General features: G+C 49.6%; 1 protein-coding gene across 2 annotated transcripts in view; it reads left to right on the top strand.

Moving 5' to 3' along the window:
- The first annotated feature begins 598 nt into the window (after nt 1–598).
- The window catches only part of APOC2 (apolipoprotein C2), a 69,836-nt gene continuing 43,505 nt past the window's right edge, over nt 599–26,929 (top strand). Inside the window, exons 1-2 of one of the 2 annotated variants that reach the window (XM_085615464.1) lie at nt 599–780; nt 9,759–9,836. In XM_085615464.1, the coding sequence (XP_085471590.1) occupies nt 9,785–9,836 (52 nt within the window). In that variant the 5' untranslated portion in view covers nt 599–780; nt 9,759–9,784. Of the gene's footprint in view, nt 781–908; nt 957–9,758; nt 9,837–26,929 lie in introns of those variants that run through there. The other variant, XM_085615465.1, reaches the window with a different exon arrangement.

Here is a 26,929-nt window from a genome sequence, read left to right as displayed (position 1 = left end):
TGATCCAGATCTGGCCCAGCTCTCTGCTAGTGTCCAGTTCCCAGCTGCTGGTCCAGTTCTGGTCCGGTTTTCTGCTAGTGTCCAGTCCCCGGGCTGGTTGTCCAGTCCCCAGCTGTTGGTCCAGTTCTGGTCCAGTTCTCTGCTGGTGTCCAGTCCCCGGGCTGGTTGTCCAGTCCCCAGCTGCTGGTCCAGTTCTGGCCCTGTGCTCTGCTACTGTCCAGTCCCCAGCTGCTGGTCTAGTTCTGGCCCGGTTCTCTGCTGGTGTCCATTCCCCGGGCCCCATAGCCAGTCCCCAGCTGCTGATCTGGTTCTAGTCCACTTCTCTGGTGGTGTCCAGTCCCCGGTCCCCGTGTCCAGTCCCCAAATGCTGGTCCAGTTCTGGCCCAGCTCTCTGCTAGTGTCCAGTCCCCAGCTGCTGGTCCAGTTCTGGTCCGGTTCTTTGCTGGTGTACAGTCCTCGGGCCGCGTGTCCAGTCCTCTGGTCGCGTGTCAGACCCTTTGCCCTCCATGTCAGGCCCCCTCGGCCTGTGCCCTCGACGCTGACGTCTGTGTAAACAAGGCTCTGACCGGCCTGTTGGTTTGGACTTGGACCCGGTGACAGGGGTCAGTGTCCGTCGCTCGACGCTTCTCTCCACTTCTTGATCCGCGAGGGACGAGTGAGAGGCCGGGGTCCCTCCTAGACTGAGCACTGCGAGGACCGAGAGAGCGCTTGGAAGCGAGACAAGAGGCGCCTGGAGGCGAGAAAAGAGGCGCCTAGAAGCGAGAGAAGAGGCGACACCTGGTAGGAACCATGGAGTGAGGGGCTGAGGGCCAGGATGGAGGTGGGGGGGCACGCTAGATAGGCAGAGACCAGAGACTGAGGAGTGCGAGGGCCGAGTGACAGCGCCTGGAGGCGAGAGGAGAGGCGCCTGGGGGCGAGTGAAGAGGCGCCTGGGGCGAGAGAAGAGGCGACACCTGGTTGGAACCGTGGGGGGTTTACAGGAGATCCTGGAGGGAGGGGCTGAGGGCCGGCGGGGGGGGGGGAGGGGGCGGGGGGGCGGTGGTGGGGGGTAGAAAAGCGGAACCATAGATGCAAGGGTCAGATATCAGAGGCGCAACTATTGCCAAATTTCGGGGGTGGGGGGGGGGTGGGGGGGGGACTGAATCTTTTAAGCCATAGGCAGAGTGGAACTGCAGGGGCTCTTAGAAGGGGTGAAACAACAGCGAGGCCTCATTAACACGCAAATGGTCTTTTAAAGACCTGTGAAGTGCTCGGGTGCGGCTGTGCGTGCCTGGGAGGCTGTAGCCCTTTAAATCCAATGGGTTTGGCGCGCCTGCCAGGTATCATAGAGGTAGCGACCAGATACCATAGAAGTAGGGGCCAGGGGCCAAGAACCAGGTACCAAGGAGCCAGAGACAATAAGGGAGAGGCCAGAGACCTTAGAAAATGGATGGAGAGGCCAAGAACCAGGCACCAAGGGGATCAAAGGGGAAGAGACGTCCAGGGATCATAGAGATATAGACCGGCGATCATAGAGGAAGAGACCAGGGATCATAGAGGAAGAGACTGGCGATCAAAGAGGAAGAGACCGGGCATCATAGAGGAAGAGACCGGGGATCATAGAGGAAGAGACCGTGGATCATAGATCAAGAGACCGGGGATCATAGAGGAAGAGACCGTGGATCATAGATCAAGAGACCGGGGATCATAGAGGAAGAGACCGGTGATCATAGAGGAAGAGACCGGTGATCATAGAGGAAGAGATGGGGGAACATAGAGGAAGAGACCAGGGATCATAGAGGAAGAGACCGGGCATCAAAGAGGAAGAGACCAGGGATCACAGAGGAAGAGACCAGGGATCATAGAGGAAGTGACCGGGGATCATAGAGGAAGAGACCGGGAATCATAGAGGAAGAGACCGGTGATCATAGAGGAAGAGACCGGGGATCATAGAGATACAGACCGGCGATCATAGAGGAAGAGACCGGGGATCATAGATCAAGAGACCGGGGATCATAGAGGAAGAGACCAGGGATCATAGAGGAAGAGACCGCTGATCATAGAGGAAGAGACCGGGGATCATAGAGGAAGAGACGACCAGGGATCATACAGGAAGAGACCGGCCATCACAGAGGAAGAGGCCGGGGATCGTAGAGGAAGAGACCGGGGACCATAGAGGAAGAGACCGGGGTTCGTAGAGGAAGAGACCAGGGATCATAGAGGAAGAGACCGGGGATCGTAGAGGAAGAGACCGGGGACCATAGAGGAAGAGACCGGGGATCATAGAGGAAGAGACCAGCGGTCAAAGAGGAAGAGACCGGGGATCATAGAGGAAGAGACGACCAGGGATCATACAGAAAGAGACCGGCCATCACAGAGGAAGAGACCGGGGATCGTAGAGGAAGAGACGACCAGGGATCGTAGAGGAAGAGACCGGGGACCACAGAAGAAGAGACCGGGGATGTGAGAAGTTGGCCTGGTATATGCTGGTCACTAGTTATAGTGACCACCTTGCACCAGTCCAATTCGACTCTTGGTAGATAGGTTTAAGACAACCTTTCAAAGAAAGCTATCCTAGTGGTAGCTGTGGAGAGCAGCCTTCAGGCTAAGTCTCAGAGGAATGTAAAGCAGCTTGTTTTACCTTATAATCTCTTGAATTACCAAATGAAATGACACCACACAGGTATATATATCAAATATATATGTATTTTTTACTAACAACTCTCTACTAACCTCTTTATGAGATTAGAAGTCAAGGACATATGCACAAATCAACATTTCACAACAAGTTAAGCACTTATATGGCTGGGGCCCGAGGGGCGTACCAGACCATATACTAAAAAAGAGACTTGCGAGGGGACAAGGCCTAGGGCCTTCAGAAGCGCTGGGGCCTCACGAAACCACCCAAGGCAGGTAAGTAAAGGACCCACGGGAGACGCATGCAGTGTGAGAACACAGCCACGAATCCCTATTGACTTCAATGGAGCAAGTCGCGGTAGGAATTTTAAAGTTTTAGGATACTTCGGGAGAGTCTACAAGCAAGCCACTTACAGGGTAAGTAGTTCTAGAGACAACACCCACAGGAGCACCGTAGTGCTGGAGTTACCTCACCCAGGGAAGCCGGGTGCATAGGTGTCTTTTGGTGTCGGGTCACGGCGTCGTTTTCCATGGGAGCCAAAGAAGATTTGCTGCTTGTGAAGACAAGAGAAGTGTCCGGTGGAATCCAGGGCTGGATTCAGAAGAAGGAAGGCCTGAACGCAGATGGAACAGTGTTCACAGTCACTTGGCAGTGACCCAGGGCAAGGAAGATGGATGCCCACAGCCGTCGGGTGATTTCAGGTGATCACGGGTGTCTAGGTCCAGTAGGTGTCAATGATGACCAGGAGCTGGATTCTTTGTGTCCCACAAAGTCTGTAGCTTACTGCGGTGTCGGTGACCAGATTGGAGTCAACAAGCCTTGGTAACAGCAAGTCTTGTGGAAAGGACAAAAAGTCAGCGGTGCAGATCAGCAAGATCTGAGGGACTCACCCAGCAAAAGTAAATCAGGGCAGGTCTTTGGAACTGTAGAAAAGTCTTCTGGGGACCCACGAGCCAACCGGCAAGGGATCGTGAAGGCGCCTCGGGAGGATTCACACAACAGGGGCCCACGGTCACTCGGGTCGGAGCAGACCTCTGATCTTTGGAGGGAATCCTGCTGGAGGCTTGGACCACACTTGGTCCAATGCACAGGTTCGTAGAACGTCGTGAAGGGGTTGCAGTCGAAAATAGTGCACGGTACCCAGGGATTGCGGTTCCTCATCACTCGTGGGGTCCACTTGCCTCAGCGTCACTGGGGTCTAACGATGGCCTTGGAGAAGTCAGGAAATTCTCCAAGGCGGAGAAGTGTGGCTCAATGATTAGAGCGGCAGACCCTGATGCAGAGGTCTAGCCCGGGACCAGGGTTCAATTCCCCGCCTCGGTGGGTCTTGGGCTCAAAAATTCCACGGACCTGATAATTCTCGCCTCTGTGCCTATTCCAATCATGGAGTCCCACTCTGCAACTCTGGGCAATAGCTTGCTTAATCTCCACAACGGCCCCCACAACGCTAAGGATGCCTGGCCTCCACCTTGGGGATGCCCAGGAGTGGACGCCTCACAGGGAAAGCCAGGATGGATTCCACAGCGGTATTCGTACAAGCGCCTTGAGACCCTTGCGGGTGAGTAGTGCGCTATACAAGTCTCTACAGAGGAAGAGATCGGGGATCATAGATGAAGAGACCGGGGATCATAGAGGGATAGACCGGGGATCATAAAGAAAGAGACCGGGGATCACAGAGGAAGAGACAAGGGATCACAGAGGAAGAGACCTGGGATCATAGAGGAAGAGACCGGCGATCAAAGAGGAAGAGACTGTGGATCATAGAGGAAGAGACCAGGGATCATAGAGGAAGAGACTGGTGATCATGGAGGAAGAGACCGGCGATCATAGAGGAAGAGACCGTGGATCATAGATCAAGAGACCGGCGATCATAGAGGAAGAGAGCTGGGATCATAGATGAAGAGACCGGCGATCATAGAGGAAGAGACCGGCGATCATAGAGGAAGAGACCGGGGATCATAAAGGAAGAGACCAGGGATCATAGAGGAAGAGACCGGCGATCATAGAGGTGGGACCGGGGTTCATAGAGGAAGAGACCGGGAATCATAGGAAGAGAACAGGGATCACAAAGGAAGAGAAGAGGGATCATAGAGGAAGAGACCGGGGATCATAGATGAAGAGACGACCAGGGATCATACAGGAAGAGACCGGCCATCACAGAGGAAGAGACCGGGGATCATAGAGGAAGAGACCGGGGATCACAGAGGAAGCGACCGGGGATCATAGAGGAAGCGACCGGGATCACATATGAAGAGACCGGCGATCATAGAGGAAGAGACCGGGCATCATAGAGATACAGACCAGCGATCATAGAGGAAGAGACCGGGGACCATAGAGGAAGAGACAGGGGATCATAAAGAAAGAGACCGGCGATCATAGAGGAAGAGACCAGGGATCATAGATGAAGAGACCGGGGATCATAGAGGAAGAGACCGGGCATCAAAGAGGATGAGACCGGGGATCATAGAGGAAGAGACCGCACATCAAAGAGGATGAGACCGGGGATCATAGAGGAAGAGACCGGGCATCAAAGAGGAAGAGATCAGGATCTTAGAGGAAGAGACAAGGGATCATAGATGAAGAGACCGGGGATTACAAAGGAAGAGACCGGCGATCATAGAGGAAGAGACCAGGGATCATAGAGGAAGAGACCGGGGATTAACGACGAAGAGACCGGGGATTACAGAGGAAGAGACCGTGAATAATAGAGGAAGAGATGACCAGGGATCATAGAGGAAGAGACCGGGGATTACAGCAGAAGAGACAGGGGATCACAGAGGAAGTGACCTGGGATCATTGAGGAAGAGAGAGGGGATCATAGAGGAAGAGACCAGGGATCATAGAGGAAGAGACCGGGGACCATAGAGGAAGAGACAGGGGATCATAAAGAAAGAGACCGGCGATCATAGATGAAGAGACCAGGGATCATAGATGAAGAGACCGGGGATTACAGAGGTGGAGACCGAGGATCATAGCGGAAGAGACCTGGGATCATAGATGAAGAGACAGGGGTTCACAGAGGAAGAGACCTGGGATCATAGAGGAAGAGACCGGGGATTATAGAGGAAGAGACGACCAGGGATCATAGTGGAAGAGACAGGGGATCACAGAGGAAGAGACCGGGGATCAAAGAGGAAGAGACCAGGGATCATAGATGAAGAGATCGGGGATTATAGTGGAAGAGACAGGGGATCACAGAGGAAGAGACCGGCGATCATAGAGGAAGAGAAAGGGGATCATAGATGAAGAGACCGGGGATTACAGAGGAAGAAACCGGGGATCATAGAGGAAGAGATATGAGATCATAGAGGAAGAGACCGGGCATCATAGCGGAAGAGGTCAGCGATCATAGAGGAAGAGACCGTGGATCATAAAGGAAGAGACCAGCGATTATAGAGGAAGAGACCGGGGATCATAGATGAGGAGACCAAGGATCATAGAGGAAAAGACCGGGGATCATAGAGGAAGAGACCGTGCATCATAGAGGAAGAGATGGGGGAACATAGAGGAAGAGACCGAGGATCGTAGAGGAAGGGACCGGGGATCGTAGAGGAAGAGACCGGGGAACATAGAGGAAGAGACCGGGGATCATAGAGGAAGAGACGACCAGGGATCATAGAGGAAAAGATGGGGAATCATAGAGGAAGAGACCGTGGATCATAGAGGAAGAGACCGGGGATCATAAAGGAAGAGACCGACGATTATAGAGGAAGAGACCGGGGATCATAGATGAGGAGACCGAGGATCATAGAGGAAGAGACCGAGGATTACAGAGGAAGAGACTGGGGATTATAGAGGAAGAGACCGGGCATCAAAGAGGAAGAGACCGGGGATCATAGAGGAAGAGACCGGGCATCAAAGAGGAAGAGATCGGGATCATAGAGGAAGAGACAAGGGATCATAGATGAAGAGACCGGGGATTACAAAGGAAGAGACCGGCGATCATAGAGGAAGAGACCAGGGATCATAGAGGAAGAGACCGGGGATTACAGACGAAGAGACCGGGGATTACAGAGGAAGAGACCGGCGATCACAGAGGAATAGACCGGGGATCACAGAAGAAGAGACCAGGGATCATAACGGAAGAGACAGGCGATCATAGAGGAAGAGACCGTGGATCATAGAGGAAGAGACCGGGGATCATAGATGAAGAGACCGGCGATCATAGAGGAAGTGACCGGGGATTACAGAAGAAGAGACCAGGGATCATACCGGAAAAGACCGGTGATCATAAAGGAAGAGACCGGTGATCATAGACGAAGAGACCAGGGATCATAGATGAAGAGACCGGGAATCATAGAGGAAGAGACCGAGCATCACAGAGGAAGAGACCGGGCATCATAGAGATAAAGACTGGCAATCATAGAGGAAGAGACCGGTGATCATAGAGGAAGAGACCGGGGATCATAGAGGAAGAGAACGGGGATCACAGAAGAAGAGACCGGGCATCATCGAGATAGAGACTGGCAATCATAGAGGAAGAGACCGGGGATCATAGAGGAAGAGACCGGGAATCATAGAGGAAGAGACGACCATAGATCATAGGGGAAGAGACCGGGGATCATAGAGCAAGAGGCCAAGTATCATAGATGAAGAGACCGGAGTTACAGAGTAATAGACCGGGGATCATAGAGGAAAAGACCGGGGATCATAGAATAAGAGACCGGGGATCACAGAGGAAGAGACTGGGGATCATGAAGGAAGAGACCGGGGAACACAGAGGAAGAGACCAGGGGTCACAGTGGAAGGGACCGGGGATCGTAGAGGAAGAGACCGGGGATCATAGAGGAAGAGACCGGGGATCATAGAGGAAGAGATGACCAGGGATCATAGAGGAAAAGATGGGGAATCATAGAGGAAGAGACCGTGGATCATAGAGGAAGAGACTGGGGATCATAAAGGAAGAGACCGACGATTATAGAGGAAGAGACCGGGGATCATAGATGAGGAGACCGAGGATCATAGAGGAAGAGACCGAGGATTACAGAGGAAGAGACCTGGGATCATAGAGGAAGAGACTGGGAATCATAGAGGAAGAGACGACCAGGGATCATAGAGTAAGAGACCAGGGATCGTAGATGAATAGACCAGGGATTACAGAGGTAGAGACCGGGGATCACAGCGGAAGAGACAGGGGATCACAAAAGAAGAGACCGGGGATCATAGAGGAAGAGACCGGGGATCACAGAGGAAGAGACCAGGATCACAGATGAAGAGACCGGGGATTATAGAGGAAGAGACCGGCGATCACAGAAGAAGAGACCAGGGATCATAACGGAAGAGACAGGCGATCAGAGAGGAAGAGACCGTGGATCATAGAGGAAGAGACCGGGGATCATAGATGAAGAGACCGGCGATCATAGAGGAAGAGACCAGAAATCCTAGAGGAAGAGACCGGGAATCATAGTGGAAGAGATGACCAGGGATCATAGAGGAAGAGACCGGCGATCACAGAGGAATAGACCGGAGATCACAGAAGAAGAGACCAGGGATCATAACAGAAGAGACCGGCGATCATAGAGGAAGAGACCGTGGATCATAGAGGAAGAGACCGGGGATCATAAGGGAAGAGACCGGGGATTATAGATGAAGAGACTGGCGATCATAGAGGAAGAGACCAGAAATCATAGAGGACGAGACCGGGAATCATAGCGGAAGAGACTGGGAAACATAGAGGAAGGATCATAGAGGAAGCGATGGGGGATCATAGAGGAAGAGACCAGGGATCATAGATGAAGAGACCGGGGATTACAGAGGTAGAGACCGGGGATCACAGCGGAAGAGACAGGAGATCACAGAGGAAGTGACTTGGGATCATAGAGGAAGAGACAGGGGATCACAGAGGAAGAGACCGGGGATCATAGAGGAAAAGACCGGGGATCATAGATGATGAGACCGGGAATCATAGAGGAAGAGACGACCAGGGATCATATAGGAAGAGACCGGGGATCACAGAGGAAGAGACCAGGATCACAGATGAAGAGACCGGGATCTCAGAGGAGGAGACGACCAGGGATCATAGAGGAAGAGACCCGCGATCACAGAGGAATAGACCGGGGATTACAGAAGAAGAGACCAGGGATCATAACGGAAAAGACCGGTGATCATAAAGGAAGAGACCGGTGATCATAGACGAAGAGACCAGGGATCATAGATGAAGAGACCGGGAATCATAGAGGAAGAGACCGAGCATCACAGAGGAAGAGACCGGGCATCATAGAGATAGAGACTGGCAATCATAGAGGAAGAGACCGGTGATCATAGAGGAAGAGACCGGGGATCATAGAGGAAGAGACCGGGCATCATAGAGATAGAGACTGGCAATCATAGAGGAAGAGACCGGGATCATAGAGGAAGAGACCGGGAATCATAGAGGAAGAGATGACCATAGATCATAGGGGAAGAGACCGGGGATCATAGAGCAAGAGGCCAAGTATCATAGATGAAGAGACCGGGGATTACAGAGTAATAGACCGGGGATCATAGAGGAAAAGACCGGGGATCATAGAATAAGAGACCGGGGATCACAGAGGAAGAGACTGGGGATTATGAAGGAAGAGACCGGGGATCACAGAGGAAGAGACGCCCTCCCTTGGTCTCCCTTTTCTTCCAGTATCCCAAAGCCCTCCCCTTCCCTTGTCTCCCCCTTATCTTCCACTATCACAAGTCCCTCTCCCTCTATGGTCTTCCTTTTCTACCAGAATCACAAATCCTCCCCATCTCTAGTCTCCCTTTTATTCTAGGATCACAAGTCCCGCCCCCTCCCTCGTCTTCCTTTTTTCCTTTTCTTCCAGAATCACAAGTCCCTCCCTGGTTCTTCCTTTTCTTCCAGTATCACAAGTCCCTTTCCCTCCCCGACCTTCCTTTTCTTCCAGTATCACAAGTCCCTTCCCCTCCCTGGCCTGCCTTTTCTTCCAGTATCACAAGTCCCTCCCCGGTCTCTCTTTTCCTCATGTATGACATTCTTCATTGGATAGACTTTTCATTGATGTCCAGTTTTCTCCCAGTATCACAGGTTACATCCCTCACTTGTCTTCCTTTTCTCCCAGTATCGGATTTCTCATTGTCAGTCTCTGGTTGGTGTTCACATTTCTCCCAGTGTCAGAGTTCAGAATACTCACTGCTCTGCCTTTTCTTCCAGCATCTCCAGTCGGACTCGGTGTAACCATGAACCCTTGTGTGGCTGCCACTGTTCTCCTGCTCCTCGGAGTCTGCACAGGTAACTGCAGTTTTATAAAGGATTCTCCCACACAGCTGCTTCCTTGTGACACACATCAGCCTTCCTTGTCCCCATCCTGCAGACAGCGATGTGTCATCTCATATTCTTTTGTATCTCTCCCTTGATTCACTCCTATCTCAGTGCCTTGCCCCAGGCATGCCAGGGTTTAGTGGGGCCTGGGTCTAAAACATGAGATGGGGCCCTACATAGCTAGAACATCTAGACTGAAATGTAAATAAATGTCCTACAGGGAAGGTGAGACCCTGGCAGGTCCAGAGCCTGGTTACAAGTGGGAGAGGAGCCTTTCTTGCATCATCATGACCAGTCAGGGCAGGCTTTCATGACCAGTCAGGGCAGGCTTGGCTTCATCATGACCAGTCAGGGCAGGCTTTCATGGCTAGTCAGGGCAGGCTTTCATGGCCAGTCAGGGCAGGCTTTCATGGCCAGTCAGGGCAGGCTTTCATGATTAGTCAGGGCAGGCTTGGCCTGGCTTCATCATGACCAGTCAGGGCAGGCTTTCATGATTAGTCAGGGCAGGCTTGGCCTGGCTTCACCATGACTAGTCAGGGCAGGCTTGGCTTGGCTTCACCATGGCTAGTCAGGGCAGGCTTGGCTTCATCATGACTAGTCAGTGTTAGGTTCCACTGCGACTCCTTAAGATCCGAGCGATGTACAAAGAGTTCCACCTCCAGAAGTCCCCGACTCTGGATTAAACCAACACAGACTACTCGGGCAATCAGGCGGGGGAAAGGAATTAGGGGACAGCGGGGAGGAGGACTCCTGCAACGAAAGAATGCAATAATATAAACAGCACAACAAAAACTGCTACTCTCATTAGGTCTCCCTATAACCGCCTAATACCTGTGTGTCTCTCTTAGCACTCCACTGTGCATACAATAAATCCACATAGAGATGCGTCTCCCCATGAAAGGCACAACGTACCCTGCACCACAAAGCAATATCAGTCTATCCATTCCTTGCCCCTCCCATCTGGCCCAGAGTAAACACACACACACAGGCCTATCCGATTGCTCCCTTCCTTCTTAACTAAAAGGTTGCCAGAAAGCCAACATTCCTAGTCAGTCCTGGAACTGCAACCAACTCAAGGCTTGAATTATTTAAGGAAAAAAAACTGAAGTTGTTTTCCTTCCCCCCCAAAGTCGCAATCAAAACTAAAGATTAGTCCATGGGCATCCGGAAGAAAGAGTCCCGAACTAAGCAGCTCACCCAGTACCTGTCTGACAGTTCGCCTGCGAGGGTTGTCGTCTTTTCCGTAGCGCAGCTCGAGCCCGAGCAGCGCTGAAGAGTAACCTCTGCGAAAAGCGATGATCAACTCCCCCCGTAGACGCGGATCTCTGTAACCACAGGTGGCGCTTCCTCTATTGCCTTCCCGGCACCGGAGTCCGCCGCTGTGCGAGTCTTCAGCCACTTCTTGGTGGTGAAATGGGTTTCTCTTTGTTCTGGCAGCCGCCCCGAAGCGGTCTCCCCAGTCGCGGGAACCGCAAAAGTTCAAATCGGAAGCCGAGCGTCCTCACGGCTTCCCACTTCCATTAACAGTATAACGCGCACCTGCGAGGTCGCGTCCCCGGGATTTAAGGCGTTGGCCACGCCTTCCAGCAGTCGGTTGTTCTGGGGACTGTAGTATCGGGTCCTTCCAGAGTCCCGGTAGGTGCCCATGCTCGGCGCCTGACAGGGCAGGCTTGGCTTCATCATGACTAGTCAGGGCAGGCTTGGTTGGCTTCATCATCACTAGTCAGGGCAGGCTTGGCTTCATCATGACTAGTCAGGGCCGGCTTGGCTTCATCATGACCAGTAAGGGGAGGCTTGGCTCCATCATGATTAGTCAGGGCAGGCTTGGCTTCATCATGACTAGTCAGGGCAGGCTTGGCTTCATCATGCAAAGTCAGGCAGGCTTGGCTTGGCTTCATCATGACCAGGCAGGACAGGATTGGCTTCATCATGCAAAGTCAGGCAGGCTTGGCTTCATCATGACTAGTCAGGGCAGGCTTGGCTTCATCATGAATGGCCAGGGCAGGCTTGGCTTCATCATGACCAGTCAGGGCAGGCTTGGGTTCATCATGACCAGTCAGGGCAGGCGTGGCTTCATCATGACTAGTCAGGGCAGGCTTGGCTTCATCATGACTAGTCATGGCAGGCTTGGCTTGGCTTCATCATGACTAGTCAGGGCAGGCTTGGCTTCATCATGACCAGTCAGGGCAGGCTTGGCTTCATCATGACCAGTCAGGGCAGGCTTGGCTTCAGCATGACAAGTCAGGGCAGGCTTGGCTTCATCATGACAAGTCAGGGCAGGTGACCAGTCAGGGCAGGCTTGGCTTCATCATGACTAGTCAGCTCAGGCTTGGCTTCATCATGACAAGTCATGGCAGGCTTGGCTTCATCATGACTAGTCAGGGCAGGCTTGGCTTCATCATGACTAGTCAGGGCAGGCTTGGCTTCATCATGACTAGTCATGGCAGGCTTGGCTTCATCATGACTAGTCAGGGCAGGCTTGGCTTCATCATGACTAGTCAGGGCAGGCTTGGCTCCATCATGACCAGGAAGGGCAGGCTTGGCTTCATCATGACAAGTCAGGGCAGGCTTGGCTTCATCATGTCTAGTCAGGACAGGCTTGGCCTCATCATGACTAGTCAGGGAAGGCTTTCATGACCAGTCAGGGCAGGCTTGGCTTCATCATGACTAGTCAGGTCTGGCTTTGCTTCATCATGACCAGTCAGGGCAGGCTTGGCTTCATCATGACCAGTCAGGGCAGGCTTGCATCCAAACGTCTTTATAACATTTAACGCATGAGTGGCCACTTGAGAAGGTGTGGGTCCTAGGGATTAATGTCCCTGGCACCTGTTGCCCAAGTGATGCTGGGCCTTGTAGCTGGTGATGTTCATGTTCATTGGCAGAGATTGCTAATCTATGGTGCGAGGGTGTGTGCTTGGCGCACGTTAGCCTAAAGTGCAGCAGCACAGTGGATGACAGAGCAGTGGACACCCTTTTAGATATGAGATGTCCTGCTGTCTCCCTCTCACTCCGCAACGCAGCTCAGCAGCCTCTGTTGCTGCTCTGTGCTTTGTTGTTTCTAAGTACATCAGGCACAAAGTATTTTTCACCAGAAAGCTGGCCTTTTGTCTGCGTGAAATAGTGCTTTTTACTGATGTGAATGACTTTGCATGAAGGGGACATTACATGAGAGTGAAATGGTCAGATCACCGCAAGCACATCCTTCAAGCAGCCGCCAGCATGGGGAAGGGTTTGCACATGCTCCTCATGAGCTGCACTGTACAGCACACATCCAAAGTGTCGGCTACATCTGAAGTTGTCAAGGCACAGACTTGTGTAAAGGAAGGTGAAAGGTGTGCATGGCACTCGGCAGCCTGTTTGTGAGTCAGCGCAGAGATGACAACCGCAACACTCGAGTTTTAAGACATGTATCCCTGCGATGCCGCAGCACAGCGTTGTGCTAAACATGAATAAACCTTCCCCTTCTCCCTGTCCCCTTCGCGTTGTTGGGACAAGCAGTGCCTTCATCTCGAAAGTCAAGACCCTGAAGTAATCTTGGATGGTTTCTGGATGTAGCATCTGTTCACCCTCCTGTGCAAACACCGGCATCTGCTGCGACTCTTGTGTCCACATTAAAGACTTCACGTTTACACTCACCATTGGTCATCCGCCTGCTACCCTCATCAGAACACCAATAAGGCACCTGTCACCCAACACAAGCTCTGCTTGTGCACAAACTACTCGCATCAACTGTCTTTTATTCTTTATTTTTTTACTTTACTGTTTATAATATAGAACTCAATCAATCAAGGATTTATAAAGTGCCACAACTCACCCGCGAGGCTCTCGAGGCGCTGAGGATGCTGCTGCTTCATGGTGATCTGTTCATCTCAGCAGCCAGGTCTTAATTCCTTTCCTGAATTGTTGGAGCGATGAGGTGGGCCTGGGGTGTCGGGAAGGTGGTTCCAAACCTTGGCCACTAGGTGGGGGGAGGAGCATCCTCCACCGTTGCCTCTGTGGATCTGGGGGTTGTCCGCAATAAGGAGGGAGGCGGGTCGTAGGTGTCTGGTCGGTTGTTGGAAGGTCATGAGTTTATTGTATGCTGGTCCTTCGTTGTGCAGGGCTTTATACGCATATGTCAGCATCTTGAAGTGTCATCTCTTCTGGATCAGGAGCCAGAGTAGCTTCTGGAGATGAGGTGGGATGTGGGTCCATCTGGGAGGGTCAAGGATGAGTCGTGCATCTGAGTCTTGTATTGTCACTTGTCTATACAGGAGGGGTGCAGGGATTCTTGCGTAGAGTGTGTTTCCATAGTCCAGCCTGTTGTTGATGAGGGCCTGCGTGATGATTCTTCTCGTGTTGTTTAAGAGCCACTTGAAGTTCTTGCGGAGCATGTGTTGGGTGTTGAAGCAGGCAAAAGAGACTGAGTTTACCTGTTTCTTCATAGATAGCTTCCAAGATGATGTTGAGGTTGTGGGCGTGGTCTGTTGGGGCAGGGAATGCGCGGAATTTGGTGTGCCATGATGCATCGTGCCACGATGAGGTATTGCTCCCAAAGATGAGGACTTCACTCTTGTCCGTGTTGATCTTGAGACCGTTGTCCTTCATCCAGTTGGTGACATTCATCATGCATCTGTAGTAGTTGGCTTTGGCGGTGGGGGGTTTCCTAATAGTGAGAGGATGAGCTGGGTGTCATTGGCATAGGAAATTATGTTGAGTCTGTGCGATCTGACTGAGTCGGCTGTGGGTCATGTATGTGCTGAAGAGGGTGGGACTGAGGGACAGTCCATGGGGGCGCACAGATGATCTTCTTGGGTTCAAAGGTGAACGGCGGGAGACAAATTCTTTGGGTTCTTTCAGTGAGGAATAAGGCGATCCATTTGAGGGCGTCTCCATGGATTCCAATATTGTGGAGTCTGTTCATCAGGATGTGATGGAAGACGGATGAATGTGGCTGACAGGTCCAGCACGATGAGGGCTGCCACTTCGCCACAGTCCAGGATGCGTCGGTGGCAGTGATCAGGGCTGTTTTGGTGCTGTTGTAGGGTTAGAATCGGGAATCACATGCATTAACTGCCAACAGTCAACGTCCTCTGGGCGCGCCGTAAATACTTCGCTGGAAGCGAATGGAATGTTTGTTTGAGATTAATGAAACATGGAGGTTAATCTTCAATTCCAAGCTTTAATTCATAGAAGTTAAGATCAGTTCATGTGATCAAGTGCTGGAAATTGCATTCATGGGGTAACATCACAGTGTTAAATCTCAACTCGAGTGTTAAACTCAGTCCCAATGCATTTCGGGCCCCTCTGGCCCTTCATGAGGGGAATCTGATGTGTTCTAATGGTGTCAGTCAATCTCGCATCGTTTCATTAATCTCAAACAAACATTCCATTCGCTTCCAGCGAAGTATTTACGGCGCGCCCAGAGGGACGTTGACTGTTGGCAGTTAACGCATGTGATTCCCGATTTCATACACTCTTTGGGATTTGAGAGTGATACCTCTGTGGCACCTGACAACATTGCAAATTGTTCAACTTTTGGCCTGTGCACGCTCCAAAAACTGTAGGGTTAGAATCCGCACTGAGAGGGTCCAGGAGGTTGTTATCCTCCAGGTGTGCAGTGAGTTGCTGGTTCTTTACCTTCTCAAGAAACTTGTCTGAAAGGGGAGCAGGGAGATGGGCGAGTGGTTCTTCCTAGGGTGTTCATCATTCTTTGTCTTCTTTGCACTTACTCCTGCTATAGGGGTGACTCCTATTATAAAGCTTAATCTCACCATGGTGCTTACTCTTACAATATCACTTACTAACATCAGAGCACTTACTCCCACTGTAGCACTTACTCTCACTATAGCACTTACTACACTTTAGCACTAACACCTGCCATGTCATTTACTCCACTGTAACACTTACTCTTACTATACCACTTACTACTCTATAGAGCTTATTCCTACTATAGCATACCTTCCACTGTAGCACTTACTCCCACTACAGTGCTTACTCCTGCTAAATCACGTACTCCACTATAGCACTTACTCTTACTATAGCTCTCACTCCACTGCAGCACTTACTCCCACTATAGCTCTCACTCCACTGCAGCACTTACTCCCACTATAGCTCTCACTCCACTGCAGCACTTACTCCCACTATATCACTTACTCCATCATAGCGCTTACTCCTGCTAAATCACTTACTCCATTATAGCACTTACTCCTGCTATATCACTTACTCCACTATAGCACTTACTCCTGCTATATCACTTACTCCACTATAGCGCTTACTCCTCCTATATCACGCACTCCACCATAGCACTTACTCTTACTATAGTGCTTACTGCCACTGTAGTACTTACTCAACTATAGCAGTTACTATCATTATAGTGCTTACTCCAGTGTAGCACTTACTCCCACTATAGCTCTCACTCCACTGCAGCACTTACTCCTGTTATATCACTACTTCCACTATAGCGCTTTCACCCACTGTAGCGCATACTCCCCTATAAAACTTACTCTTACTATATCACTTACTCCACTATAGTGCTTACTCCTACTATAGAACTTACTGAACTGTAGTACTTACTCTCACTATGCCGCTCACTCCACTATAGCGTTTGCTCCTGCCATATCACTTACTCCACTATAGTGCTTACTCCTATTATATTGCTCACTCCCAGCATTCAGTTATTTCAAACCAGCAAGCGCGGGAAATGAGTGATGGAAAATCAGCCAGAATAACTAGAAGGCAAGTGGGTAAGAAAGCAGCGAGGATAACTGCTGACTCTCTTTGCCTCTCTCCTCTGGCCTGTAGTGTTCACATCTCTCTCCTCCTGTCTGTAGTGTTCACATCTCTCTCCTCCTGTCTGTAGTGTTCACATCTCTCTCCTCCTGTCTGTAATGTTCACATGTCTCTCCTCCAGTCTATAGTATTCACATCTCTCTCTTCCTGTCTGTAGAGTCAACCTCTCCTCCTGTCTGTAACGTTCACATGTCTCTCCTTGTGCCTGCAGTGATCACATCTCCCTCCTCCTGTCTGTAGTGTTCACATCTCTCTCCTCTGGTCTGTAGTGTTCACATCTCTCTTCTCATGTCTGCAGTGTTCACATCTCTCTCCTCCTGTCTGCAGTGTTCACATCTCTCTCCTCCTGTCTGTAGAGTCAACCTTTCCTCTTGTCTGTAGCGTTCACACGTCTCTCCTCCTGTCTGTAATGTGCGCATCTCTCTCCTTGGGCCTGCAGTGATCACATCTCCCTCCTCCTGTCTGTAGTGTTTGTATCTCTCTCCTCCTGCCCGTTGTGTTCACATCTCCCTCCTCCTGTCTGTAGTGTGTATATCTCTCTTCTCCGGCCTGTAGTGTTCACATCTCTCTCCTCCTGTCTGTAATGTTCACATCTCTCTCCTTGGGCCTGCAGTGATCACATCTCCCTCCTCCTGTCTGTAGTGTGTATATCTCCCTCCTCCTGTCTGTAGTATTTATATCTTTCTTCTCCTGTCTGTAGTGTTCACATCTCTCTCCTCCTGTCTGTAGTGTTCACATGTCTCTCCTCCTGTCCGTAGTGTTCACATCTCTCTGCTTGGGCCTGCAGTGATCATATCTCCCTCCTCCTGTCTGTAGTGTTCACATCTCTCTCTAACCAACAGAACGTTTGTTGTAGAAATGGATGGACTAGCTTCCGAATCCTACAAACTGCCATGTGGGGTGCCTCAGGGTTCATCTCTGAGCCCCACCCCTTTTAATATGTATGTGGCCCATCTAGCAGCAATTATCAGGCAATGTGGCTTCTTGGTTGTCTCCTACACTGATGACACGCAGGTGGTGGTATCAGTGTCAAATAATATTGAGGAGCCAGCAGATTGTTTTAACACCTGCATGTCACAGATTAATTTTAGGATGCAGAAAAACTGCCTCAAATTAAATGGCGAAAAAACAGAGGTGTTGATACTAGGGTCAAAGACCTCACTTTGGTCCCCAAGATGGTGGCCGGCTGATCTGGGCGACTGCCCAACTCCTGTCACAAAGGTCAGGAACCTAGGGGTAATATTTGATGAAAGACTGACATTTGAATGTCAAATTAATAAGCTTGCCTCCACTTTTTGGGGCATTCAAAAAATGATTAGGAAGATCCATCCTTTCATCCCCTTGGACGCACTAAAAGCAGTGGTCACAGCCTTGGCTTTATCACGACTGGACGACGGCAATGCATTATATGTGGGACTTCAATCACAGCTCCTACTTAGACTTCAACGAATGCAGAATGCAGCGGCAAGAATGATTCTGGACATTCCCTAATATGAGTCAGTCTCCCATCGACTGAAAGACCTCCACCGGCTTCCAGTGGGTAAAATAATTATATTTAAGTCGCAATGCCTGGCATATAAGGCATTACAGGGAAAAGGGCCACTGTACCTGAGAACACATCTTAAGAAATACATGCCAGTCAGAGATCTAAGGTCAGCTCAGGCACAACTACTGTCAATCCCCAGGTATAGGCAAGCTCGCAGGGGGGGCAGGAGCTTCCTGTTAGGAACAGCGAAGACCTGGAATTCCTTAGCTATATCGATAAAAAACAGAAAGTCGCTAATGTCATTTAGAGGGCCGCTGAAAACATGGTTATTTAAGAACTGAAAGGTCAGAAGTATGGCTAATCTGCAAAATTCAGCATGCCCGTCATTGATAGCGCCAAGACGCCCTCGGGCATATGTGCGCTCTATAAGTCTGTAAATAAAATAAAATCTCTGTCCTCAAGCCTGTAGTGATCACATCTCCCTCCTCATGTCTGTAGTATTCATATTTCTCTCTCCTCATGTCTATAGTGTTCACATCTCTCCTCCTGTCTGTAGTGTTCACCTCACTCTCCTCCGGCCTGTAGTGATCACATCTTCCCTCTTGTCTGTGGTTTTCATATCTCTCATCCTGTCTGTAGTGTTCACATCTCTCTCCTCTGCCCTGTACTGTTCACATGTCTCTCCTCTGGCCCATAGTGTTCAGATCTCTCTCCTCTGGCCTGTAGGGTTCAGATTTCTCTCCTTCTCTCTGTAGTGTTCACATGTTTCCTCTTGTGTATTGTTCACATCCCTCCATCTGTCAGTAGTGTTCACATCTCTCTCCTCCTCTCTGTAGTGTTCACATCTCTCCCCCTGTCTACATTGTTAACATCTCTCTCCTCCTGTCTGAAGTGTTGACATCTCTCTCCTCCTTCCTATAGTATTCACATCTCTCTCTCCTGTCTGTGGTTTTCACATCTCTCATCCTGTCTGTAGTGTCCACATGTCTCTCCTCTTGCCCATAGTGTTCAGATCTCTCTCCTCTGGCCTGTAGTGTTCTGATTTCTCTCCTTCTCCCTGTAATGTTCACATGTCTCCTCTTGTGTATTGTTCACATGTCTCCTCTTGTGTATTGTTCACATCCCTCCATCTGTCAGAAGTGTTCACATCTCTCTCCTCCTCTCTGTAGTATTCACATCTCTCTCCTCCTGTCTGTAGTGTTCGCATCTCTCGTCCCGTCTTTAGTGTTCACATCTCTCTCCTGAGGCCTGTAGTGTTGACATCTCTCTACTCCAGTCTGTAGTGTTCACATCTCTCTCCTGAGGCCTGTAGTGTTGACATCTCTCTACTCCAGTCTGTAGTGTTCACATCTCTCTCCTCCTGTCTGTAGTTTTCACATCCCTCTCCTCCTGTCTGTAGTGTTCAAATCTCTCTCCTCCGGCCCGTAGTGTTGTCATCTCTTTACTGCGGTCTGTAGTGTTCACATCTCACTCCTCTTCTCTGTAGTGTTCACATCTCTCCTCTGGTGTATAGCTTTCACATCTCTCCTCCTGTCTGTAGTGTTCACATCTCTCTCCTCCTGTCTGTAGTTTTCACACATCTTCCCCCTTTTCCATCACTCCTTTCTCTCTCACTTGCCTGTAGTATTCACATCTCTCTCTCTCTTTCTGTCTGTGGTGAGCACATCTTTTCTCCTGTCTGTAGTGTTCACATCTCCCTCCTCCTGTGTGTAGTGTTCACATCTCTCTCCTCTTCTCTGTAGTGTTCACATCTCTCCTCTGGTGTATAGCTTTTACATCTCTGTCCTCCTGTCTGTAGTGTTCACATCTCTCCCTCCTGTCTGTAGTGTTCATATCTCACTCCTCCTGGCCATAGCGTTCATATCTCTCCTTCTGTCTGTAGTGTTCACCTCTCTCTCGCCTCCTCTCTGTAGTGTTCACATCTCTCTCCTCTTGTCTTTAGTGTTCTTATCTCTCTCCTCCGGCCTTTAGTGTTGACATCTCTCTACTTCGGTCTGTAGTGTTCACATCTCTCTCTTCCTGTCTGTAGTGTTGATATCTCTCTCATGCTGTCTATAGTGTTCACATCTCTCTCAGCCTGTCTGTAGTGTTCACATCTCTCTCCTCCTGCCCGTTGTGTTGTCATCTCATTACTCAGGTCTGTAGTGTTCACATCTCTATCCTCCTGTCTGTAGTGTTCACATCTCTCTCCTCCTATCTGTGGTGTTCACATCTCTCTTTTCCTGTCTGTGTGTTCACATCTCTCTCCTCCTATGTGTAGTATACACATCTCTCCCCTGTCTGTAGTGTTCACATCTCTCACTCCTGTCTGTAGTGTTCACTTCTCTCTGTCTCCAATATGTAGTGTTCACACCTTCCTCCTCCAGTCTGTAGTTTTCTCAGATCTCTCCCCTTTTCCATCACTCCTTCCTGTCTCTCCTGCCTATAGTATCCACATTTCTCTCTTCCTGTCTGTAGTGTTTACAACTCTCCTCCTGTCTGTAGTGTTCACATCTCTCTCCTCTGGCCTGTAGTGTTTACATCTCTCTCCTCCTGTCTGTAGTGCGCACATCTCTCCCCGCATGTCTGTAGTGTTCACATTTCTCTCCTCCTGTCTGTGGGGATCACATCTCTCCCTCCTGTCTGTAGTGTTCACATCTCTCCTCTTGTCTTTAATGTTCACATCCTTTCCCGTTTCCATCACTCCTTCCTCTCTCTCCTGCCTGTAGTACTCAAATCTCTCTCCTCCTGTGTTTAGTCTTCACATCTTTCCTCCTGTCTGTAGAGTTCATATCTCTCTTCTCCTGTCTTTAGTGTTTACATCTATCTCTTCCTGTCTGCAGTGTTCACATCTCTCTAATCTGGCCTGTATTGTTCATATCTCGCTCCTCTATGTATGTAGTGTTCACATCTCTCCTCCTGTCTTTAGTGTTCACATCTCTACTCTTGTGTGTAGTGTTCACATCTTTCCTCTGGCCTGTAGTGTTCACATCTCGCTCCTCTATGTATGTAGTGTTCACATCTCTCCTCCTGTCTTTAGTGTTCACATCTCTACTCTTGTGTGTAGTGTTCACATCTTTCCTCTGGCCTGTAGTGTTCACATCTCTCTCCTCTGTTTCTGTACTGTTCATATCTCTCCTCCGGTCTAGAGTTCATATCTTTCTCCTCCTCTCTGTAGTGTTCACATCTCTCCTCTTGTCTGTAGTGTTCACATCTCTCTCCTCTGGCCTGTAGTATTCACATCTCTCCTCCTGTCTGTAGTGTTCATAGCTCCCTTCTCCTGTCTTTAGTGTGTACATCTCTACTCCTGTGTGTAATGTTCACATCTCTACTCTTGTGTGTAGTGTTCACTTCTCTCTTCTGGCCTGTGGTGTTCACATCTCTCTCCTCTATGTCTGTAGTATTCATATCTCTCCTCCTGTCTATAGTGGTCATATCTTTTTCCTCCTCTCTGTAGTGTTCTCATCTCTCCTCTTGTCTGTAGTGTTCGCATCTCTCTCCTCTGGCCTGTAGTGTTCACATCTCTCCTCCTGTCTGTTATGTTATGTTATGTTATTAAATCATTTATTGAGCGCACCAACACTGATTAGTTTCTTGGCGCTAAAATTGACAGGAACACAATCGAAGGTAGAAAAGATGGATTAAAAAGCTTGTCTAAAAAGCCAGGTCTTCAGTGCTTTCCGGAAAGGTAAGAGATCTTGGCAGGACCGGATTTCCAGGGGAAAGGTGTTCCATAGGCAGGGGGCCAATATGGCAAATCTACGTCCACCAGAACGTTTAAGTTTAAAGGGAGGGGTCTGGAGAAGGCCTAGGTGGAGTGAACGAAGGTTACGGGAGGGAACGTATCTGGTGATTAATTGATTAATGAATTTAGGGCTTTTGCCGTGTAGTGACTTAAAGATCATACAACCTGCTTTGAAGGAACAACAATGTATGACCGGAAGCCAATGCAGCTTGATGAGGAGAGGAGTCGCCGCCTGCCACCTTGGTTGCTTCAGGATCATCCTAGCAGCATAGTTCTGCACCATCTGGAGACGTTTGAGTAAATAGTTTGGGAGACCCAGGTAGATGGCATTCGCGTAATCCAGATGGGACAGAACAGTGGCGATCACAACCTGGGTAATAGCTTCTGGCGTTAATAGTCGCCTGACCTTCCTGATTTTTTTTTGCTGGTAAAAGCACTTGGAGACCACTTGTCCCACTTGTGCTTTTAGTGAAAGGTCACTGTCCACAATGACTCCAAGCGTTTTAGCCGATGGTGATGGTTGCGGAGCTTGACCCAGATCTGAAGGCCAATAGTGAGGACCCCAGTACTTAGCACTGTCCCCAGTCAGTACCAGTTCGGTTTTACCTGGATTTAGTTTCAGCTGATTTTGATCCATCCAGGATTTAATAAACCTCATGGTTGACTGGAAATGACTCATAGATTTTTCGGAATTATCAATGGTGAAGAGTAGCTGCAGGTCATCTGCATAATTAAAAACTCTCACCTGTTTGTCCCTCAAGGTTTGTATAAGGGGGAGTATGTATATGTTAAAAAGATGGGGTGACAGGGAGGAACCCTGTGGCACTCCACATGAGATGGACTGTTTAACACCGATCAAGTCCCCCAGACGCACCGCTTGGGAGCGATCCTCCAAGAAGGACCTCAACCAGCAGGCCGCCACGCCCTGTATGCCGGCCTGTCCGACACGGTCGACCAGGATGTTGTGGTCGACCGTGTCGAACGCGGCCGACAGGTCCAAAAGCACCAGGGCCTGGGGAGAATGTCTATCTGCGCAGTCTCGAAGTGTGTCCAGAACTGCAGTGACCACTGCCTCCGTAGAGTGTGCAGGCCGGAATCCAGCCTGATGAGGGTCAAAGCAGGAGGACTCCTCCAAAAAATTAGAGAGAGTTTTCGCCACGTGTGCCTCTAGAATTTTTGCCAAGTAAGGCAATAAGGAGATGGGCCTGTAGTTTGCCTTACATCCAGGATCCGCCCGGGTTTTTTTAATAGAGGTATGACCGTGGCTTCTTTGAAAGCGGACGGGACTATGCCCGACAAGAGGGAGTCATTTAGAAGGGCAAGAACAGGGGTTGGATAGGTGGAAAAGCATTCTTTCAAGATACGAGGGGGGACAGATATCCAGTGGGGAGCCAGATTTGACTCATCATTAATTCCAAGAGCTGGCCATGAGTTATGGGTTGAAAATTGGTAAGGGTGGCAGAGCCAGTCTTTATTGCCATGCCGGTCGTGATTAGGGTCTTTGATTGGGGAATGCTAGTTTTTATGTCTGTGATTTTGTCACTAAAGTAAGAATTCAGTGAGTCACACAGACACTGAGTGGGGATTACTTTAGGACGGACATTCTCCAAGTTGGTCAGTTCATTAAAGACAGAGAAGATATCTTTAGATTTGTTTGAGTCTAGAATACGAGAAGAGAAATACTCCACCTTTGCTGCAGAGATGGCATTCATATATTCCTTCCTCGCCCTAGTATATTTAATTTTTCCCTCAATGTCATAATCACGGCGCCACAAGCGCTCAAGATGACGGAGAGTCAGCTTCCTGCTTTTCATGTCGGCGGAAAACCATCTATTGGCATCCGTGCGCCTTGCAAGTTTAATTCTTTTGTACGGGGCATGGAGATTGCTGGCCGCTTGTAGCCAGTCGGTTAGAGAAGAAACTGACAGATTTATGTCATTGTCCAAGGAGGGGACATCATTAGCTAATGACTGTAAAAAAGCAGTCTTATCCATAGCGTTCCAATTCCTGGCTAATCTGCCGGCAATTGGCACAGTGGTTCTGATGTGAGTAACACAAATCTTAAATTTAAGGATAAGATGGTCTGACCATAGACAAGGCAAGGTTAGCGGGGAGGTCACGCAAGTGGTATTAGACCACACCTGATCCAGTATGTGTCCTCTATCGTGAGTGGGGGAGAGCACCAGTTGCTTGAAGTTGAGGATAGACAGAAGGTCAGTCAGCTCCGCCGATTGAGAGCCCTCTGCTGGGTCTTTATACCAGTAATTGAAATCACCTACTAACATAACCCTGGCGTGATCCAAAGCTAGGTTAGCGACTTGCTCACTAAAGGCCATGGGAAACAATGGCATTGAGGTGGGCGGTCTATACAAGAGGACACATGCTATAGTCATGTGAGGAGTGGCAATCTTTAGTACAAGATGATCTGTGTTGGCGAGTGTCAGACAGGTAAGAGTAGTGACATCCAGGCTAGAGTGGATAATCGCCGCAACTCCACCTCCTCCTTTCACGCTGGCGCGGTCTGCCTGGATAATATAGTAGTCAGGTGGTAGAGCTGCTATGATATCGGGTGCTGAGGTAGGAGATGGCCACGTTTCTGCCAGCAGAAGGATGTCCGGTTCCTCCGTGTCGAGTAACAGGAAGATGTCCATCTGATGCTTGACAAGGGAACGGGTGTTGAGGTAAAGGATAGCGAGCGAATTGGGGGGTGGATTGGATGGAGCCGAACATGCTGCACGAGTGGAAAGGCGACAGCCTTGGCTCGGGATACCGCGCTTACAGAGCTGGTGGAGTGCATCCTTTGATAGGAGTAAATGATCATGGTTCTTATTGCACTCCAAAAGGTCGGCCCTGGAGTAATGGAAAGTTTGGGTATTATGAGGTGCCCCTAGTCCCGGTCGGTCGCGGACGGGCGCAGACGGGCTTTCCTTTGGCGCGCCTTCGGCGCGCAATCGTCGCGCCCGCTGCGCTCGTCCGCTGCGCTTCCGAGGAAAGCACATGATTTATAGAAGAATGGACTGACGGTCGGTGGGCGTGGCCTCTGAAGGGGGCGTGGCCTGCGGGCTGAGCGAGGCGCTGGAAAGCGTTCCACGCCTAGTTATAGGACAGCGCTGAGTCCGCTTTACAAGCGTGAGAAGTGAGGGTAAGTGAGTTTTAAAACAACAGAAATAATAGCAACAACAATTTTTAAAATAAGCTGCCTCCCGGCTTTCCACCTCAGGAGTGTGTCACGACAAAGTGGTGTTCATAGCTCCCTTCTCCTTTCTTTAGTGTGTACAATGTACATCTCTACTCCTGTCTTTGGTGTTCACATCTCTCCTCCGGTTTGTAGTGTTAACAGCTCTCTTCTCCTTTCTTTTTTGTTCACAACTTTCTCCTCCTCTCTGTAGTGTTCACATTTCTCCTCCTATCTGTAGTGTTCACATCTCTCCTCATGTCTTTAATGTTCACATCTCTCTCTTCTGGCTTGTGGTGTTCACATCTTTCTCCTCCTCTCTGTAGTGTTCACATCTCTCCTCCTGTCTGTAGTGTTCACATCTCTCCTCATATCTTTCGTGTTCACATCTCTAATCCTGTCTGTAGTGTTCATGGCTCCCTTCTCCTGTCTTTAGTGTTCACATCTTACTCCTCCCCTCTGTAGGGTTTACAGATCTCTCCTCCTGTATTTAGTGTTCACATCTGTGTTGTGTTCACATCTCCCTCCTCTGGCCTGTAGTGTTAACATCTCTCTCCTCTGGCCTGTAGTGTTAACATCTCTCTCCTCTATGTCTGTATTGTTCACATCTGTCCTCCTGTCTGTAGTGTTCATAGCTCCCTTCTCCTTTCTTTGTTGTTTACATCTTTCTCCTCCCTCCTCTTTGTAGTGTTCACATCTCTCTCCTCTTGCCTGTACTGTTCACATCTCTCCTCCTGTCTTTAGTGTACACATCTCTCCTCCTGTCTGTAGTGTTCATAGCTCTCTTCTCCTGTCTTTAGTGTTCACTTCTCTACTCCTGTGTGTAGTGTTCACATCTCTCCTCCTGTCTTTAGTGTTCACATCTCTCTCCTCAATGTCTGTACTGTTCACATCTCTCCTCCTGTCTTTAGTGTTCACATCTTTCCTCCTGTCTATAGTGTTCATAGCCATCTTCTTCTGTCTTTAGTGTTCACATCTCTCCTCCTGCCTCTAGTGTTCACATCTCTCCTCCTGTCTGTAGTGTTCACATCTCTCCTCTGGCCAGTAGTGTTCATGGCTCTCTTCTCCTGTCTTTAGTGTTCACATCTTTGTATTGTTCACACCTTTCTCTTCCTCTCTGTAGTGTTCTCATCTCACTCCTCTATATCTGTAGAGTTCATAGCTCTCTTCTCTTGTCTTTAGAGTTCACATCTCTCTCCTCCAGCCTGTGGTGTTGACATGTCTCTACTCCGGTCTGTAATGTTCACATCTCTCTCTCTTCCTGTCTGTAGTGTTGATGTCTCTCTTATGCTGTCTATAGTGTTCACATCTCTCTCCTCCTGTCTGTAGTGTTCACATCTCTCTACTCTGCCCGTTGTTTTGTTATCTCATTACTGCGGTCTGCAAGTGTTCACATCTCTCTCCTCCTGTCTGTAGTGTTCACATCTCTCTCCTCCTATCTGTGGTGTTCACATCTCTCTTTTCCTGTCTGTGTGTTCACATCTCTCTCCTCCTATGTGTAGTGTTCACATCTCTCCTCCTGTCTGTAGTGTTCCCATCTCTCTCTTCTTGTCTGTAGTGTTCATATCTCTCCTCTGGTATGTAGTGTCAACATCTCTCTCTGTCTTGTCTGTAGTGTTCACTTCTCTCTGTCTCCAATATGTAGTGTTCACACCTTTCTCCTCCACTCTGTAGTTTTCTCACCTCTCTCCCCTTTTCCATCACTCCTTCCTGTCTCTCCTGCCTATAGTATCGACATTTCTCTCTTCCTGTCTGTAGTGTTTACAACTCTCCTCCTGTCTGTAGTGTTCACATCTCTCTCCTCTGGCCTGTAGTGTTTACATCTCTCTCCTCCTGTCTGTAGTGTTCACATCTCTCCCCGCATGTCTGTAGTGTTCAAATCTCTCTCTCCTGTCTGTAGTGTTCAC

This window comes from Triturus cristatus, chromosome 7, assembly GCF_964204655.1.
Source record: "Triturus cristatus chromosome 7, aTriCri1.1, whole genome shotgun sequence".
Lineage (NCBI taxonomy): Eukaryota > Metazoa > Chordata > Amphibia > Caudata > Salamandridae > Triturus > Triturus cristatus.
This window is presented reverse-complemented; position numbering and strand designations above follow the sequence as displayed.